Below are 20613 nucleotides of genomic sequence, written 5' to 3'. Positions count from 1 at the left end.
GAACCAACCTATGTTTTTCCATGTAGAAGGAATTAATATTATAATTTTTAAACTATTTTTTTAAAAAAATCAACAAAAATCTAATTCAGTTGATTGAAGTGGACTCATAATTTATTATAAACTCGTGATACTTTATGTTTAACTTTTATCGACAGAATTATACAAGTCTTATTCCTTAAACAATTATGTATTCTCACTTTAAGTGGGGACTTCTTTACATGAAATCTAAATCTTGTACACTTTTAACAAAAAATATATACACATTTAGACAATCCATTTTAAAAAAATATTGGTTTTAGCTTTTAAAGTCGTCCAATATGCCAAAGTTCCTCTAAGTCCATTATTTCTTTTCAGGGAAAGACGTACGTGATGGACTGAATAAAATCCCCTAATAATGGAACTCGAATAAGTCAACTGCAGCGCGTAAAAGCGCAAAGCTTCCAAGTTTTCATTATTTTCCTCTACAAAAGGTTCATTGTTAATTTACTTGATGTGAAGATCATATATTAGCAACACAAATTACTGAAATTTATATAAAAAAAACAAATTACTAATTACTGAAATAGAGCGAAGACAAAGGTTTTGCAGATAAAACGGGGAAAAGAAAAAATGCACCTCCGCAAAGGTCATTCCTCGTATACACAACTTACCAATTTTACACAGTACAGACTACAGAGGAAATTTTCACGGATTCCCAAGTCCCCACCTAACGGTAGCATAATGAATGTCTAAAATGATACGAGTATTTAAATTACAATAGATTCGAGCATTGATCTCAAAAGTATTGACTAATAGGCACAGAACAGAGTGCAAGTATGAAATTATGGCCTCAATCCGAGGGAAAACATCAGTATTCAGTAACAGTGTAATACTGAAGAATCATGAGTCTGAAGTAGTTCCAGCTAAGCTATATCTCTATTAAAAAAATTGTGTCTTTCTCGGTTGTGCTATGCCCTTAATATCCTTATCAATAAGATTGTGCAGATCTATCACAGATGTAAGGCACCTTGGCCAGGCAGCTACAAAACATTGAAACTAGCATAAACATGAGGCGTGTTAATAGTAATATTTGGAGAAAACCATCAAATTATGAAAGAAAAAAAATAGTCCTTGAAATTAACTATAAATCATTTTAGCCCCTAATGTTAAGGATCTATCAATTTAATCCCAAACAGTGATAACTACTAATCTTTGGTTGCTTACATTTGGTGCACATCAGTCAAATTAGTTCCTAACTTTGTTGTGCATCAGTCAAATTAGTTCTTAATATAATCCCTTAACAATAAGATTGTCAAATTTAGGGACCGGATTGATAATAATTGTCAAATTCAATGACTAAATTGATTTTGTAATATTATGACTAAAATGATAGATGGTGTTAATTTCAAGGACTAAATTGAATAATAGTTATAAAAGTGAGGGACTAAATTTGATTTTCTATCAGGGACTAAATTGATCGGGGCATATAATTAAGGAACAATTTAGTGTATTATTAGAAACATTTGCTGCTGAGTAAAAATGGTTGATGATTCCCAAGTTACAGTTGACTAAAAGCCCTCCAACAAACCCAATATCTGACAAACCTACATGGCATATACTATGAGTCTATGGCCACAATTTGTAAAAGCAATGAAGTATAATAAGTGGGATACTTGAGAGCAGCAGCACTGGACGAGATGTATCATTTCTCTGATTAATCATTAAAAGTGAATCAAACAAATATTTCTCTCAATAGAATGGAATACATTGTCTAAAAAATTGTATAACTTTACAAAGTTGGGGTGACCCCTCCTCCATCAATTAAAAACAACAAATTAGAGAAGCTAAAGGAAGTATTAGAAAGCTTACCATCAAAGAAGGTCAACAACAAAAAAGGAGAACAAATGTCTATTTATGAGACAATTAGACGAACAATTTGTCCCATATAACGGAATGCCTTTGTAGTTTCTTTTAAACATCTATTCTTGTCATCTCGAGACCAATGCTGCCCAAACCACAATCGTACATTAATAATAAGACGGCATAGCATCTAAACATAATGCTAAAGCCACAATTTATAGAATTCTTAGTAATCAACCTCTGAAAGCATGTTGAGCTTATCATGAACATCTTTCAACAATTCAGGTACATCTCCTTCCCATTTGTAAAACTCCAACTCCTTGCCTTCCAAGAGCTCTTCAGAAACCTAAAAGCAACAATAATAGAAGGACAAGCAAACCCTGATGGTTTCACAATAAGTACATAATTGAATTCTTTAAATAAGGAATTCCTCAGTTCTGATTCTATGTTGACTAGAGGACTTCAACACCAATTAATACCATAAAGTTAAAATACATATTCAACTCTACAAGGTTGCATGAGTTTGTAGAAGTCTATAAGCATATTTTTATGAGTCCAATTCAATACCGAGCTACCATTCAATATAACTGCTGAAATTAAAGGGACGAGGTCCTTCCTCCACACCACACCATATTGTCCATAATGGCTTGATGGCCTATCATTCGAAGTCCAACATCCCTTTCAAGGGCCATTATTCTGAATATGGAATTGATACTTAAATACCTACATAATATTTGCAATCAGAGTCTTCTTTTCCAAACATTTTCAAATGGAATTTCAAGTTTAGACGAAATCTAATGTTAAAAGTACCAATTATTATATCAAGTTGGCAGCAGCTCTATAATATCCTAGATTAGGTGGCAATGAAGTGAAGAAACAATTGGATAAGCTGAGAACCTATAAGATAATTAGTGCAGTCCTATTCAGGCAAGTTTCAATAAATCTAATTGGATCAAGCTTGGTTATTGTCACCACCTATGATTTAATTTCTAATATTATTGTATAGATATGTTTTGCCCATAAAAGGCCTGCTCCTTGTATGGGAGTTCTGTATCAATGTGAGTTTCAAGATGTAGGAGAGAAATAAAGAGTGAGTTAAGGTGCTGGGCATTTGAGTAGGTGAGAGAGATTGGAGAGTTAAAAGTAACTACTAGTACTTTCACGTGTAGTTTTTATTAATAAATAAAAATGTTCTTTCAAATTTCTCCTCAGCTCCACTATATGACTTCAACATCTAAAATTTGAGTTATGATTTGATAATGATCTATTCTGCAGTAGATCTCTCTTATGTGGCCTGCTTTATGTCATCAACTTTCAAACACTCCTTTCACTTTGAATGAGAAAATACAAGCAAATGATTATTAAATTATCCACTAATTACATCCATCACACACAAGGTCACCTGACCTAATATCCTTTATTTGTCTCTTGTCTTTCTAATTGAAAAATGATAGCTGAGAAAAACCATTTTTCTTTTAATAAACGACAATGCATTTTGCTGAAGCATTATTTTTTCAATTGGATAAACAGGGAAAGGAACTACATTAAAAGGGAACATGTCATAGTATTCCCTCATACATAAGACAATTTTTAATACAGGGGAAAGGGGAGTGAGAACCTACCTTCTTTCCAATGACCTGACCAGCAGCTATATGAGAAAAATAGATATTGTAGAAATGGGAGAGAAACAAGGGTGCGCTTATCTCCACAAGTTCCTCCAAATATTTGACATATGTAAGCCCTGGAGAACCGGGAGTCGGAATCACATTTCCTTCTTCCTAAAACCATTTCAGATCCTTCAAAAGCCCTTCTGATCTTTCCAATCCAGTTTTCCTCATGTATGCATCTGCAAATTCACAAAATTCTCATCATAACAAATTAAAGAATTATTTTTCTCCATGTAAAATTAAAATGAAAAAGTAAACCACAGATGTTTCACTTCAACTACTGCTACTTTCACAATTTTTATTTGTCTACTTGAAAAGACATAACTTGTTACTATTTATTAGTTCATTTAAAAGTCTAGGACACCATTAATTATCAGTTTAATTAGGATCAAATATTTTTGGTATTGTTTTCCAAATCAAAATTGAAATTTCATCTTGATAACTAGGACTGACTTTTAATCCTGACCTTTGTTGCACATGTTGTTGATATGAAACTTCAATATTGATTAGAGAATAATATCAAAAGTCTTGCTATCGAGTATCCTAAGGGCACTGATTAAGGAATCATTAAATACGTAACTAGAGAAATATATCTATGCATTGATTTCGACTGTTATCCAATAACAAATTGCTATATATGGTAAGTTTATTGATTTTTACAATAACTACTTTAAAAATCATTCCTATCATGAATGTATTTTGACTGATTGACAGAGTTAATAGAAATTAAACCCATGGTTTTAATTAGAAGTCACAACGAGATTGTATTGATAACACTTATTTTGTCAAAACTTTTCATGGTTTTATTATATAGACCATAGGTATCCTCTGTTGGAGGCAACCCTACTTGAGCAATGTATGATTACTGTGAGCAGGAAAGCTCACCTTACGAATATTTAACACATCTACATACCCAAAGCTCTGACTTGAGACCAAACTCCATGCCAGTTGATTTATGCGTTCAGTGGTTAAACTAGTGCACTAGAGATATTATAGACAATTTTATCCTTTGAATTACACTTGTATCGGTACCTAATTTTAAGTGTTTTATAGACAAAATTTAGATATTGTTCCTTGAATGTCTATCAAAATTGAAGTATCTCAATGACTTGTGCATTATCAGTCAACAAGAGTTAAAACTCCAATTTTGTCTAAAAACAGTGTCAAAAGCACCTAACTAACAGTTTCTAAGCTATATCCACGTATAACTAAGGAGAGATAACTAGTTAGTATATTAGAAAGTCGAAAATGGTAATTTTAATATTAAAAAAAGTATGAGTTTAACGGCGATACATTTTGAAGATAATTTTGTTAAAGTGAACAAACTTATCATAGAGAATGGTTTCTGATTGGATGACAGATTTTGCAGTGACATCACTTTATAGCCCATTTTCACTAAAACTATAAATTAATTACATTTGTAAGAAATAAAGGAAGGAAGGAATGGAATGACTGACAGGAAACGTTGTCGGACTCGTCGACGATGCGTTGGAGAGTGGCGAAGATGAGGTGGCTGTCGACGAGTTGGCCTGCCACGCGTCGGAATGTTCATCCCTTGGATGATGCCGGTGGTCTCTCCGGTACCTCTTAGGCTTGGGAGTAGGAATGTGAGAATGAGTAAGAGAGCTTCTTGGTGTTCTGGATATGCTGCAATTGCACAACTTGTTTTTGTTTGGGACTGGGAACCATACTCATATTTCTTGGATGGGTTTCGCTGCTAACCACTTCCTTCTTCCCAGAGTGCTCTTCTCTGTTCCGTATTTATAACTTGATAAAACATACTATAAAAATCTTAGTGTATTTTTATTAAATCATCTATTCTACTAATAGAAGAAATAGTGTATATATACTTTATTAGATAATTTTATTCTTTAGCTACTCTTTAACCTTTTATTATTCTCTTTTAAATTACGGTAATTACTCTACTATTCTTATGTTGTCATTTTTTTTTCCTGTCACCCTTATTTTTATTTAACCTCACTTTTTTATTTATTTAAATAGAGATACATCAATTGTCTCTCTTTTCCCGGGTTATAATAACTATGATTAAACATGTTGGTATTTGAATGATGATGTCACACTACATATTCCAACATATATTTAACTCACATTGAACATTTAAATTTACCCATCATTATTATAGTGATGTGCCCAAAACAAAATGTTTGAAATTTTACAGTTATTTTGAAACAAGACATCATATCAAACATCTTTACTGAGGACCGCAGATGAGAACAAGATATATTTAAAATGAAGAATATATATATACATGGCTTATATTTGTGTTTCCTATTTATGTACAAGGGACACTGATTACAATCCCTAAGGGCCACCTGACCCAAATGAATGATTGATGAATGGAAAAATGTCCAGCTTATGAAAGCCAAAATCTAATAGAAGGCTTGCACATGTTAGTCCACCTTTAAGTTTCATTAAGTATGTTAAAACTTCTATGCATGTAGTCGATTTCACCTAGCAAGATAAGGTTTTAGTTGCTATATCAAGTTGAACGAACCCACAAGATCTATAGACTTCCCATGCTTTTGAAATATAAATTCCACTCCGGAACACCTATCTAACTCTTCTAGAGGTATTTACATATTTTCCGCTGAAACAAATTCAGGCATGACATGCTTTTAATTTCTGCAAGAACTTTAATGTCTCCGTATAAGAAGGGTCTAAACGGCTCACTGGTTTACAAGAATTTATATGATCTGTTGACTCCAATACCTGTTTCAAAATTTGAAGATAAATCAGGAAATCAAGCACTTAAACAGAATACTACAAAAAGAAAAGGGTCACTTCAAATATTATTGCCCATTGCAACAGTGTTGCATAAATACTCGGTAAAAAAAATTCAAATCCAGTCCCGCCGAAAACACATCTATCAACTTGTATTAACTTCCCCATTCGAGTTTAATTATAATGGATATGCCGAAAATCACAGTAAATCAGGAGCCCAAGGGTACGATCCCCACATACTCTGTCCAATAGGACAATAGGGTAAAGGACCTCCCTAGAGCCCACACCCGAAAAGAACAAATAAATAAAACTGATAAAACTTTCTAGGTACTGGGCAGATCTAACTGTAGCATGTAGGCTAAAAGCTTGCATCTAACATGCAGATGAATGTTGTCCAACAATTATTTCATTGTACTGTGGACTGAAAATTTATAGAAGGGCACAGCATACTGCTTTTTTTCTTTTGGGATGACTGATGACTGTAAATAAATTTTGCTACATAATGCAGCTATAGGCTTATAAAACATTCACAAAACACCGTACATAAAGGAATGAATAACACACACATAATAGGCCACATGAAAAATCAATAAAATGAAGGTAGAAATCTATGAAGTAAACAGTGTACAATCGTAAATCAATTCCAAAAGGGTCGTTCAAGCAGGTTAAGATGAGAAAAAGCACAATGTCACAATCAACTCATTATCATAAGTGGCCATGCCCATGACATTAGTTACTGCATTATATTTTCCTTTAAAGGAAAAGGGAGCTTTTTTGTTAGGCGTAGTTAGTAGGAGGGCTTCCTTTGTAACTGGGAAGTTGGGAAGGGTTGGGGGCTTAAAGCCCAGATGATCTCCACCATTGGTAGGGCAACAGCTTGGGTGAAAAAAGAATTATTTGGACTAAATTCCTTTTTTCTTCTCATTTCATTCTTTTTATTATCAAATGAGATAGAATTTCACAATATACTTACAACTAATTCCCCAAATCCAGGATATGCTGACTCAATTGGTACAATTTCAGTTCGAAAGGCCCATCCACCATAACCTTCAACTATTGGAGTTACCTTGGTCTACAAAAAGCAGTCACTAACAACTCAAACTCATGAAAAGACAGTACTATAGATATTGACAAATAACTTCACTGCTGATTACCTCACAAAAGCTGAGGACATCAAGCAACCCTTTCTTATGAAGGTGACGAATATAGTCATTAAGCTCTATCAGTCTTGAAGATCCACTTCTTAGCTCTCCTATCTATAAACATTAAGGACCAAGTGCTAAAAAATCTTTCAAATGTAGCAATTATTAGAATAGAAAATAGAAGAAGGTAACTTTAAATACTAACTGTTGGAGCAGGACGAAGAACAAAGCCCATTCGCCAAGGCATATCTGCAAGTTTGCTACCAAAATGTGGGCAGCTATAAAAAATCTACAACCAAAATAACATTAAAAACCCTGCAATTTTTAAAGCATGTATTTAATAAGGAGTCAATACTTACAATTCCTATTGTATTTTTCACGAGATTATCAAATCTTTCTTCCTTTGCTTTATGAAGAATCTGCTTCACAACCAGGCCACCCATACTGCACACAATAGAAAGGCACAAGAGACAGAACAAAGTGAGGTACAATTTGATTAAACAAACAACTTGGTGCCCAAGACATTTGGAAAATGCAATTTAGACAAAACACAAATAAATAACAAGGTATATTAGCGGAACTAAAATTAGACGGGCAAATTTACATGGACCAAATCAAGAGTTGTATTAAGTGACTTGTCATTGAATGACAGGCAAAAGCAACTGTTAATGAAAGTTAAGTAACATAATGAGGACTAATGCCAAAAAATTGAATATTACAAGGAGTCAAGGATTATTTAAAAAAATAAATTAAAACAACTATAAAAAAAAGTGAGTATGGATTAAACATATTTAAGCCTAAAAACATTAAGTTGTACATGAAACCAAGCAAAAACAGTAAAGTCTTCTGTCTGCATGAATTCCCTTGTGCAATTCTAAGTTCTAACAATTCATGATTGTTTAGAATCATATCTATCTATAAGTCAATAAAATATCCTTTGAAATGGCGCTGCACTTTCAAAAGATGAATCACATAGACTAAATTAAAAATTGTATTAAGTAACGTGTTATCACATGACAGGCGTGAGCAGCAAACAGTTAATGAAAATTAAGTAACAACAAGGACCAATGCCAAAATATTGAATATTGCAAGGACTATTTTAATGTTTTTATAAATAACTATAAAAAAAAGTGAGTATATTACACGGATTAACCATATTTAAGTCTAAAAACATTTAAGTTGTACATGAAACCAAGCAAGAATAGTCAAGTCTTCTGCATGAATTCCCTCGTGCAATAATTCATAATTGTTTAGAAGCATATCTATGTAAAAGTAAATAAAATATACTTTGAAGCATGAATCACATGCACTTTCAAAAGATGCATGTCAATCATAAAAAATGAATAAGTAAACTGGTGAGTACACAGAAGTCCAATTTCCACTGCATGCATGTAATTTGTACACTCTTGGGCAGCTAGACTAACCTGTGAGTAACAAAAACAACAGGTCGATTCCCAATTCCTGCAGCAAGAAGCTTCTCCAACAGCATAGAGCTAACTTCCTGCAAATTTCAAAATAAACAAGTATATGAACTAGAATGTAATAAGAAAAAAAAGAAGCCAACAGTAGGAAAGTGCAAGGAAAGCATAGGTAAGGATACGAAAGAAACTGCCTACTGCAACCATGTGCAGGGAGGAAATGGATAAATTTAAAATTTTAAGGATTTGACAGTAGAGATGAGAATATATAATTTTAGAGAAGTTAGCTGTGGAATTAGTACAAAGAAAGATAAGCTTGATTAAAATTGTCAAAAATCAGGAAGTATTTAGTGGTCTGTCATGCATGCCTGTAATATGAAAACCAGAAAAATGAAGAAGAACAAACCAATAATGAAGAAACTAGAAGATGTAAAAAAGAAAGAAACTTGCTCACAACCCCTCAGCTCAAATCACAGTAAAATTATTTTGATCTTCATCCACAATATCAGCTTTCTTTAACCCTTAACAAGGCTCATAGAGGATAAAGACTCAATATCAGTTTTTACACATCCAAGTATCGGCAGCAACTTCCCAGATGACTAACAAACCAAGCTAATGGCAGAGAATAAAATCTGATGCTGTTTCTAGATTAAAAAAAAATAATGGTGTGTGGAAAAGTTTTAACCTGAAGAGGCAAGCTAGCTCCAGACCATTGTGTGAGATTAGTCTGCATAAAGCATTTAACCTAAGGGTTAGATGGAGGCAATTGAGATCACCCATGAGGCAAGCTCTAAAACAGATATTGGAACTAACAGCAAAAAGAATGCAAAATTCATAAGCTAAACCTCTCATCTTACTAAGGCAAACATGTCCTAACTTTACCAAGGCCAACCTTGTATTTTAGGGTAAACATCCGAGCCTCAGGAAAATCACCGGAAAGCCATTCACCAGGCCAAAAGGTTCCAAGCTTTCCTGCTTCCTCATCAATCTTCTCCACCAAAGGTGATAAAGTTGAGGATTTCTCCTCAGCTATACGCCAAGTTTTGTAAGGCCCACCTCGTAGTCCATGGACAAAAACTATGTCTAGTGGAGGACAATCTGCATCTGGGCTGCTTTTAGTTGAATCATTAGAAATAGAACCGTTGCTGTCATTCACAGATTCTGTTCCATCCCCCATTTCAGTAGAAGTAAACAGAGATATCTCCTCTGAGAAAGCTTCTTGTTGATCTGTTTCTTTGGGACATTTCCAGTGGGGAAGATGAGAATTTATCAAGAATATCATGTCATCATAACGAGGACAAGAGTTCCTATAATTTGGTACACCACCATCAGAAGGGCCTCCACTTCCACTTTCAGATTTTCGATTAGGCTGGTCATTGCAAAACATATTTAAAAGTGCTGCCCTGGCATAGCTTTGCATTTTAAGGTCACTGCAACCTGGAATCCGCCCATTAGCACAATCATCAAGCCATTTGCACCAAGTTTCATCAGCTGTGATTACCTTCTTGACTCTGGGAAGCAGTGAGAGGATGGTCAACAACCGAGCTGCATGCTTGCGGATATGAGCAGTAGGAGGAACTCGGACACTGGCTGGATCATTTACATTTGGTGTAGCCGGTTCCCCATCTACATTTGATATCCGTTCCTTCCCCTCATGTGCTCTAGATGATGCATCATAAGCCTCAATAGCAGCCAGTTTCTCATAATCATCACTCAGCAAAAAGCGCCTCAGCAAACATAAAATCCCAAAGTCAACTATCATGTCCTGACACACAGAATCTTCAGCACAAACTTCAGTCAAAGCTTTAATTCCTTTCAGGGTTGCCAAGGCAGAATCTGCAGCATCCAATTTAGGAAGATTATCTCTTTTTAAACTTTTAAATGGTCCTGCTAAAGGTTCCATAGACAGAAAATCTGCCAGTGGGGATGCATCCCCAGAATTAGATGCATTTCTCAATTGTTTAGCTGCCAGATTAACAACGGCACTAGAGAGTTGATTGGCAACTTGTGCAGCAGAAGCAATATTTGCATTATTGATCAATGTCTGCAAAAGTTAACACGGCTAAAATGTTCATCAAAAGTTGACTTGGAATGAAGTAACATGATCGGATAAAATGAAAGGCCATTTTGACAGAAAGAGAGAGAAAAATATTTCATACCTTTACATTATCACTCTTAGGTTGACTGGTTCCTTTATCATTTGATTTCTTTATAGAACTTTGTACTTCAGACAGCATCATGGCTAACCATCCTTGAGAAAGTGGTACACATGTTGGTCCATAGTCTTCCAAGATCTGAGAAAGAATCTTTATGGCTGAAGATCGTATAGTATCGGAGGAAAATGTTCCAAAAACCCAAGGAAGAAGAATGCCTGACCATTTTTGACTCTCTTCAAGTGACAAATGCAGCTCCCCAGTACAAAGTAGCTCCAATGCCTTTGCCATTGGTTCTTGCACCTGCTTATGCTTTGTCATCTGCTTGGCGATGTCTCTCATTGGATTGAGACCCTTCTCCATCACTACCTTCTGGACTCCAGGGCTCCTTTCAACAGATAAGAGAAAGGCAGACAAGGCTACCTGAGCCAAAGAAATATCTTCATGCTTGCATGCTTGAGATATAGTAGAAAGAAGACTGGAAGCCCAATCAGAAACAGATTCATTCAAAGGTGTATTGCGATCTTCTAATAGCAACCGCACCACCAAACTTGCATGCCATTTTACAGACCTCTCAGGTGCTATTAAAGCAGACATGATAGCATTTCCATCTCGATCCAGTTCCTGAATATGAGATCTATTCAACTGTGATGCCGTTGCCCAATTTGCCAATGCCCAGGTGGCAAAAGGAACAGCAACATGTTCACAGTGCAAATCATCCCAGAGACCAGGAACAACAGCAGCAGACACATTCTTTTGTTCCAGCGAATTGTCATACTTATTTTGATATATGAGAGTTTTAGGAGATTGGTGCTTTAGTTCTTCGTGACAGGCATCATTGCTGGTCCTTGAAAGCCCTAAAACAGGTTTACCATCAAGTATCTTGATTCCAATCCCTTTCCTTCCCGACCCACCACCATCATCTTCACCTTCAGGTGGCTCATCCAAGTGCAAACCTCCTTCCTCAATAACTTCTAGGGCTGCAGCAATGTCTCTGGTTTCAGCATTTTCAGGCAATGATGGCTTAAAAGATACCTCTTCTGCATTTTCACAGCTGGACGTAACGATATCCATAATGGCAGCAACAAGCATGCTCCTGCCTTTCAAAGAATCCGAAATATCAAATGCACCACGTCTTGAATGCTGCTGCCACAAAAATTTCCATTATTTCACCACCAATGTCAAAATCAGAAAAGACAATATTCTCAGCATCTTGAGTGAAGCTTGCATTTATATTATAAATCTAGAATAGCCACAGTACTAAGAAAACCATAATTATACTCATACACTCACTTTGTCTTCCATCCCATTTTCCACCCCCATTTCCTTCCATCTCTCTCTTTATTTCCTATCGCATCACCTATAGGATATATATATCACTTCAGAACCTCAAGGAATAAACATACTAAGTGCATGCTTCACCCTCCAAAAGTACTTTGAAAGTAAAGGATACAAAGAAGTTCTTTCTCGAATGGTACTTTAGCACCCTCCAATGGAATTCAAACGGTAATCCAAACATAACTTAATGAGAAGTACAACATTTTATATATTCAGAACCTAGAATAGTTTTACTTTTCATTTAATGGTTTCCATTTTGCTTAAGATTCCGGCATAATCTATAATCTCATTTAACAGATAAAACCCTATTTATGAGATAAAAAGCTCTAGAATCAAACAACACAATAGATAAAGTCCAATTGATTGCTCAGTTTGCCAATGCCGACACTAACCTAAAACGATTATAACAATTCACACAGAAAAGGCAATATAAAGAATCATTTACCTTCGTATTCTTAGAACGCCGAGGCTGGCACGAGAAGATGAACCTCAGAAGACTCGGAACCGCGTGAGGTCTCCCAAGAACCGCCGCAGACACGTTAGGGTCCGCAATCAGATACGCCAGCGCCCTCGCGTACTCCGCCTGGGTGCCGCCGCCGTCCTTCGCCGCCGCCACCGACTCCAGCAGCCAGTCCACGACGGCGCCGCCTCCTGCCCCGACGATCGCGGCCCTGCGGGCGGAGTTCGCGGCGGCGATGTCAGCGAGAAGCGCCGCGACGCGAATCTCGAAGCCGGAGCGGACCTCGTGGTTCGCCGAGGATAGCACCGAGCGCAGCGACTGCCAGAGGACCGCGGCGGCGACGCCGGTGCGCTTCGCGTGGTGGAAAATCCGGTCGAAGGAGTCCGCCGCCTTGCGCGCGGCGCGCTCCGCGCCCTCGTGCAGAGGATTCGTGCCTCCTCCGCCGCGATCGGAATCGGAGAGGAGCGCGGCGGAGGCGACTACGGCGGAGATAGCGGCAGCGGAGAGAGCGACGACAGAGGTGCGAGAGAGAGATTTGGAATGAACGGGAGAGAGCGTGCGGCGGTTATCGAGGATTGGCGGAGGGGCAATTTGGGAATTTTCTAAAGTTGAATTGATGATAGGTTTTCTTGAAGAAGAAAAGTTGCGAAGAAGGGGTCGGGTTCTGAAACAGAACCGATACATTTTGAATTTTTATTAGTAATATTGAAATGAAATGAGAAATGCTAATGCAATTGTTGTCTTGTTTCAGAATATGGCGGGAGAGAGCATATCTCGCTCTTGTTCGTAAAGCTACATCCATCATATGCAGTTTCTATATAAAGCAATTCAATTTCACGAATATGCCATGGAACTTTTTTCAAATAAAATTATTTCGGACCTCCCCATATTATTCAACTAGCATCATCGTAATGCTTCTCAGTTGAAATTGTGCAGAAGTGTAAAAATGCATTCTCTGGAGAGGATGTTAGAGAGTCTCATGGGAATTGAAGATGGAGAAATAATGAGCTTTGTTTCGCCCGGAAATTTGATATGGAATTTGATGTTTTCTTTTAAAAATATATAATGGACTTTGACATTTTGAATCCCTGAAATAAATAAATATGTTCAATATATCACCTTGTACAGCCAAGCAGCAAAAGCCGGATATATATGCCTCCTGGAGAGCTAGTACTATTTTATAAAATCAGGAATTTGGTTAATTGAATTGGCTTTCATTTAAATGTTTTTTTATGAAAAAAATAATTCAAAAATTAATTTGAAAATCAATTAAAAATTAATTCAGTTCAAAATTAATTTTTTAAAATCAGTTCGATTTTAAATCAGTTTAATAATTTGAATATAAAATTAGACCAATTAAAATAATTCAAAACCAGTTTAGTTTGATTTTTTTACCCAAACTAATTTTTACACACTCCTAATTTTCTGCATTAAGGTGTTTAAGCTAGTTAGTGTATGTTTGTGTTGTTGCTAGGGGTCCTCAAAACTAGCTTACTAGAAGAATTTGTGAGATATCTTTTGCAAATAATCGTTGGATCAGTACAGGAACCATGTCGTGGCATAATGAACGACACTTCAAACATAACCTTAATTATAAGAAATAATCATTGTTTTAGATTAGCATGTTTATTATACTAGGCATTCTTCATGGGAAACTTCTTTTTTTAAGTTTTCTAGGATAATCAGAAGCTTAATTTTAGGAATTGAAGTTTGGTTACGTTGTTCAAGTATATATTCATCAACTGTTAGTCTTGGTCTCCACGGTAATTGTCATAAGGCAATGACTATAATAAGGGATTGGATTCAGTAGACAAAAACAATTAAATAAACATGAAAAAATATTAACAATTAAATAGTTAATTTACACTTACTTACTGAAAGACAATATGATTAAAAAAATATTGATTATTATCGTTATTATTGTCATCGCCATTATAATGATGATCTTTATCATCATTAGAGATGTTTTCTCCATCTTTATCATTGTCTCCATCACACTATTGTATATCACCACTACCATCACTATACATGCCATTAACTCTTGCTGAACCTAAATTGTATCAAGTGAGTACAAATGTATATGCTTACTTTGACAAGAAAAAAAATACATGGATATATCTAATATTGTTATTTTTTTATCCATCTTATATTTATAAGTGTCTTACTGATCAATGTCTCAAATGCACTAATTTAGAAATTAAAATGAAAAATTATTTATTATGAAAATCACATTAGAGAGAGAAAAAATTACTTTTGATTTCTTAACTAATGCTCTAAGAGCATTGGTTAACAATTTAGCCTTGATCTCATATCTTTAATTCTTAAGTTGTCATTTTTATCAATTATTGACTAGTTTATTCCTTATGTTTTATTTCATGTTATTCAGTTGGACATCTTATTCTATTTTTATACGGTTAAAATATTTTTTGGTTCCTCTTAAATTTTTGAAGTGCATTTTAGTTGAGTCTCTCTTAAAAAATTTGTTTGGTTTTTGTTCCTCTAATTTTAAAAAATGCATCATTTTTGCTCGCTAAGGGGGTTAGATAACACTTTTCTGGAGTATATGAAGGAGTTGATGAAATAAACCACAACGTTTTGAGATTGATAAAGCAAAATGGATCCAAGTTCAGTGAAATTTGTACTGTCATTGGCTAAGCAGTCAACAATGTGGTTGCTGCAAATTCATATGTCTGATCCAAATAATAGCATCCAGCAGAGCTGTACCTTCTGCTTCAAGTGCTGGTGGGGATCCATAGATCTCCAAGATATATGTTTTAGCCGAAAAAAATAGTCTCCATGACTGTTTCTCAAACACATACCAGAAACATTGAGGCATCAGTGTTGCACTTTATGAAGCCAAGCCAGCATCAGGTTTCATCCAAGCTGTAGGAAAGTCACGAGTTGATCTGAAACTGATGTGTTGCTGAAAAATCAATAACTTAGAAATTGAAACTTGAAATGGTTTCAAATTGTACGTTAATTACTTCGAGTGTAACACTTTGTGAAGCTTTAGAAGATCTTGATTGTGCAACCAATAAAACCATCATTTTTGTCTACTTAAATTAAAGCAGGGTATACTACCACATCTAATTCTGACAAATTAAACTGCAAGTTCATTAATTTTCCCTAATTTCATTTTTTTTGTTGCGAAAATCCTAAAAATAAGGGAAATCAATTATGAACTAGGGCTGTGCAGTTATTCAGAGAAATGACTAACAAACTTTTAGAAGCGATTTTGTAGTACATGGGCATCAAGGTCTCCCGAGAACCTCATATAATCAATTTTGTAGAGCATATGAAAACTCAAAAGAGAGGGTTAGATTCTGTTTTGAAAAACTTTCACAAATATTTTCGAAATCGTTGTAAGACGATAATATATAAAGGATTGTTTAGACGAAAACGTTCTTCGTTGTTAAAAATGTTTAAAACTCAAGCTTTTTTTTAAGGGAAAGAGACTTGTACTATTAAATTATTAATCAACTGAGGCAAACACATGCACATTTGACTTGCAGCTGTAATTAAACTACATTCTATCCATCGTAAGTAATTTTTGTACCCATTAAGTTCATTTTCCATTATCATTGCTACTTGAGCCAATAATTTAGAGGGTTTAATAATATATTAATTTAGGTTTTTTTTCAATTTAATATTGTATTATTTTTAGTTTTTTGCAAAACATCACGTGATATTTTGTATTATAATATAACCTATCACTTCAGATTTCAGTTTCATTAAGAACAGTAGTACACTAGTCTTTTGGTGGCCCAATTGAGGAGCTAGTCAAATGAGCAGCACCCCCAAGTGATGCTGTTTTAGTGCCATAATTTTGCTTTTTGAGGAACATTAAGAATAACAATTGCAAAAGCCAATGGAAAAAGGTGGAATTAAGCTGATGAAAAGGTGGTTTTGGGAATATCTTATGTTTTTACTTTAACACAAGGTGAATATAGACAAGAGCCCCAAGCTTATGTACGTTTCTTGGATTTTGTATTGAGGTGGTAATACTTACAATTCGGATGCTTAAATTACAATAGATTAAATAGAGTAATATGTATTAGAATAAAGAATAAATTACTTGATTGTGAAAGGGATATAATATTTATATAGGTGTATAGGATGGTGATAAAATGAAAAAGATAATTATCAATTTAAAATTATAAGGTTGACTTGATAATTAAAATAAAAAATTAAGAAATCATGAAATTCAAATTTTTTATTAATAAAAATTAACAAACTAATAATTAATATATATTAATAAAAAATATGTTCTTTCATTTTCATTTGAGTGTGAAATGTGAAAAATCCTTTGATACATTTAAGTTCTGTGTTAGAATCTATGACCAAAGTTAATTCTGTTGCTTCTCAAAGTACATAATTAAAGATGTGGGATAGTTAGTGACAGTAAAAAATATTTCAACGATTAGGTAAGTTTAAATATGTAATTTCTTAAATTAAAATTAAAATGGTTTATTCAATAGTGTCTTCCTTGAAATTAAAAATTTAGAATCTTATTAATTTTTTAAGATACTTCTTAAGAAATTAAAAAGTAAGAGAAATTTATTAAAAAATATTGTGAATGTATTCTTATCGTAATTTTTACTTTATTCATTTTTACTTATCTAATTTTTAAATACTTTATACGTTATACATAAATGAGAAATAAATAACAGTAGAGGTTAACTTAATAATTTAATTAAAAATAATTCCAATATACATAATGGTATTAAATACATTTCTAAATTATATATTACCTTTTAAATCATCTAAATAAATAAATATAAAAAACATTACAATTGAACCTGAATTTTTAAAATATGTATTTACTAATTATTTAAGTAACAGTTATCTCTTAAATTGACCAACAAGTCACCAAGAAACAACTTTACCGTTGCATCAGGGTTCGCCCTCTTTTTTCAACTCACAATTATTGTGTATAAACAAAGTAGGCAAGTGGGAACAATATCTCAACAGAAAATTTTCAAAGTTAAAAAATGGGATTTGAGGTTCCACCCGTTTATTTGAAGTGATATATATATATATATATATATATATATATATATATATATATATATATATATATATATATATATATATTATTCATTGGAAATAAACAAAGAGCAAGACAATCCTCAAGAAGGATTGAGCTAAGTTGGGGGCTAGGAGAGTCTAAAACAATATAGGGTTGCTCTGAATATGATGAACTCCCACATTCGCTAGAAAAATGTTTTTTGAGTAAGAGATTTTTCTTGCATTAGACCACTAGGACATTATTTCCTCTCTTTAAAGTATATATCTTTTTAATCAAATTTATTTTAAAAACTATTAATTAATTAAATGTTTTTTCATAACAAAAGTACTTTCATGTATTTTTTTCATCTGTCTTTTAATATTGTTTTGTAAAAATAAAAATATAATAAATTTTATTAATTTTAATGATAATTTTTTAATTTCTTATTTTATCTCCTTCTCTTTTCATTCCATAGTAAATGTGTATATAAAATTAATTAAATATTAGGAAAGAAGTAAGGATATAGTTGATAAAAAAAATAATCAATATGATTTTAAACTTTATAAATGATTGATAAATATATAAAAAAATCTTCAAAAATTTGATAATTAAAAAGAAATTAATAGTACCCACTAATGACATTAATTATTAATATTTAAACACGTGTGATAAATTAATGGTGGTCGATAGCTAATGGAGCAAATTTTAAAAGTAGTTAAATTATTTTAAAAATTAATAAATTTGACATGAATAGTAATTGATTAGTTAAAATAATTTGTGCGTAAACCTTTTTTATTTTAAAATCTTAATTCATTAAATATTTTTTTATAACAATTGTATTGTTTAAACAAGGAAACATAACTAAAAAAAGATTAGTAAAAAGACTCGTAACAGTCTCTGCACCAAACAGAAAGACTCATAATAGTCTTAACCCTTAACTCTTAAGAACCGGATAAATTATTAACTAAACAAGTCAGAAAAATAAACAAAAGTCGCTAACCTATATCATTGCCTCATGAAAAAATTACTCGTGTTATTTTTTTTGTTACAATTTTATTTATTTTTTGTTACAAAAATTATTAAATTAGAGTAAATTATACTAATATTTTGTAAGATTTTGTCATTTTTTTTATTCCTCTCATTTTTTATACCTACACTACCCTTTTAATTGATTTTTAAAAAATTACATTGACACTCCTTATACTAATATATTACATTAACTCTTTATTATTATCTTCTTTTGATTTTATCTATCTTTTAAGGTTATTACATATATAAATAAAAAAATACAATAATTTTTCTTTATTCTAATAAAATAGTTATGAGATTTCTTATTTTATTTCCTTGTTTCCCCTCTACATTTAATACATGTGCAAATTAATTAAAGATTAAGAAACTAGTAAGAACATAATTGATAATTAGATAAAAACTTAAAAAAATATAATAATATCATCATAACTTGATGATTTGAACCGCATTAAATTGATTTTAATTCATCCAAAGAATTAACATAATGATATAAGATTTTATTATGTTCACATACAAAATAATAGTCTATTAAACGATGAGATGTTCTGTCTGTGTTTAACCTTTTTTTTTTTTTTGAGCCAATAATAATCATATATTATGAGTGAAAATAATCTCTAACTGAGTAAGTTAGGAGATATTCATAATCTTTTACCCATGACAAGAAAATGATTTTAATTGGATGGGTTAAGATTATTTAGTTCAAATTGACCATAAAATTTGTTAAATTCCAAACAAAACCGATCTAATTAAATATAATTATTTTGAGTTTAGTTTTAATTTTACTTCTCCAAAATTTATATAATAATGTTTAGACTCATAAATTCAAAACTAACTACGCTCATACACTCAAAGTCAGAAAACACATTGGAGGTTCACAAACAATTACAAAAAATAAATTAATGAGATAATTAATGACAGGAATAAAAAATAATATATAAAAAATAATAAACAAGAAGGGGGAAATGGTCGTTGATATATCTTAAAATTCAAGTTCTCAATATTTTTTCTTATGTAGTGTTTGTAAGCTTATTCTATAGACAAAAGTTAATAATAAAAAACATTTAATTCCTCAAATTAATATAAAATAAAGGATAATAAGATTATTTGATTGCAAATATAAATATTTATATTATAGCCTTTAAAATAACAATAATAGATTATAAAAGGAAAAATAATTAAAATAAATAATATAACACTTGAACATTTTGTTTTAAAAGATAAAAAAAATGACTTATTCCTACAAGGAAGACTATAAAAAAATAAAATAGTACATTGTCTAAAGAGATAAAAAAGAATATCATTTTATTTTTAAAATGAATATTATAAAAAAGGAAACGAAATGTTTTTTTCAAAAATAAAAAATAATTATTAATATTTAAATACTATTATTCATATAATTAAATCCTCAAATAAAATATTTTTCTAATATTAAGATATTATACATATATATTAAAGAAATTAGAATTAAAATAAATTGGGGGCCAAGCCCCCCTACCTACCATCATTTAGGTCGGTCCATAGTTTTGTTGTTAGATATATGCTGTCTGTTGTCACCATGCGTCTCCTCTAGAATGGCCTTAATTAACGAAGACACGACTACCATGTGAGTATAAAAAAGACAGCAGCACAAAGGTTGTTGGAAAGAATAAAGTTACTGTTTTGCCTATCATAAGTTGAATATAATAATTTAAATATTCTTTTATGTGTGTGTGAAATGAAAAATATTTTTTACCTGTGTGGAGATGGATTTCGGGAGCCATGAGGTTAATTTTTTACCATCTCGTTTTCTGTAAATGAACTTTGGTCGGTGTATTTTT

At 32.7% G+C, this 20613-nt stretch overlaps 1 protein-coding gene and 1 pseudogene across 4 annotated transcripts; both read right to left on the bottom strand.

Moving 5' to 3' along the window:
- Positions 1-603: 603 nt before the first annotated feature.
- Positions 604-5638, bottom strand: LOC114391759 (annotated as a pseudogene).
- Positions 5169-13792, bottom strand: LOC114392801. 4 transcript variants are annotated; one of them, XM_028354027.1, is made up of 11 exons: positions 12745-12851; positions 12255-12321; positions 10968-12104; positions 9701-10852; positions 9494-9535; positions 8815-8891; positions 7750-7834; positions 7596-7679; positions 7403-7504; positions 7222-7320; positions 5707-6236 (listed from the first exon to the last, which is right to left on the bottom strand). In XM_028354027.1, exons 2-11 carry the CDS (start codon positions 12282-12284, stop codon positions 6126-6128), a joined length of 2919 nt encoding a protein of 972 aa, XP_028209828.1. In that variant the 5' UTR covers positions 12285-12321; positions 12745-12851; the 3' UTR covers positions 5707-6125. The 4 variants fall into 4 exon arrangements, with proteins under 4 accessions (XP_028209827.1, XP_028209828.1, XP_028209825.1 ...); XM_028354024.1 differs by lacking the exon at positions 12255-12321 and having other exon boundaries at positions 10968-12107; positions 12745-13790; XM_028354025.1 differs by lacking the exon at positions 12255-12321 and having other exon boundaries at positions 12745-13789.
- Between the last annotated feature and the right edge of the window lie 6821 nt (positions 13793-20613).

Source organism: Glycine soja, chromosome 17, assembly GCF_004193775.1.
Source record: "Glycine soja cultivar W05 chromosome 17, ASM419377v2, whole genome shotgun sequence".
Classification (NCBI taxonomy): domain Eukaryota; kingdom Viridiplantae; phylum Streptophyta; class Magnoliopsida; order Fabales; family Fabaceae; genus Glycine; species Glycine soja.
The sequence above is the reverse complement of the archived record's forward strand: the minus strand, read 5'-3'. Positions and strand labels throughout refer to the sequence as shown.

What these genes read in the sequence shown, in the direction of transcription:
- LOC114392801 (XM_028354024.1), bottom strand. Translation starts at nt 13,443, where the DNA reads ATGTATCGGTTCTGTTTCAGAACCCGACCCCTTCTTCGCAACTTTTCT. An exon ending in CTAAGAGTGATAATGTAAAG is followed by an intron (nt 10,853 to 10,967) that starts GTATGAAATATT and finishes TAACTTTTGCAG; the next exon opens with ACATTGATCAATAATGCAAA. An exon ending in TGAAAAATACAATAGGAATT is followed by an intron (nt 7,680 to 7,749) that starts GTAAGTATTGAC and finishes TTTTGGTTGTAG; the next exon opens with ATTTTTTATAGCTGCCCACA.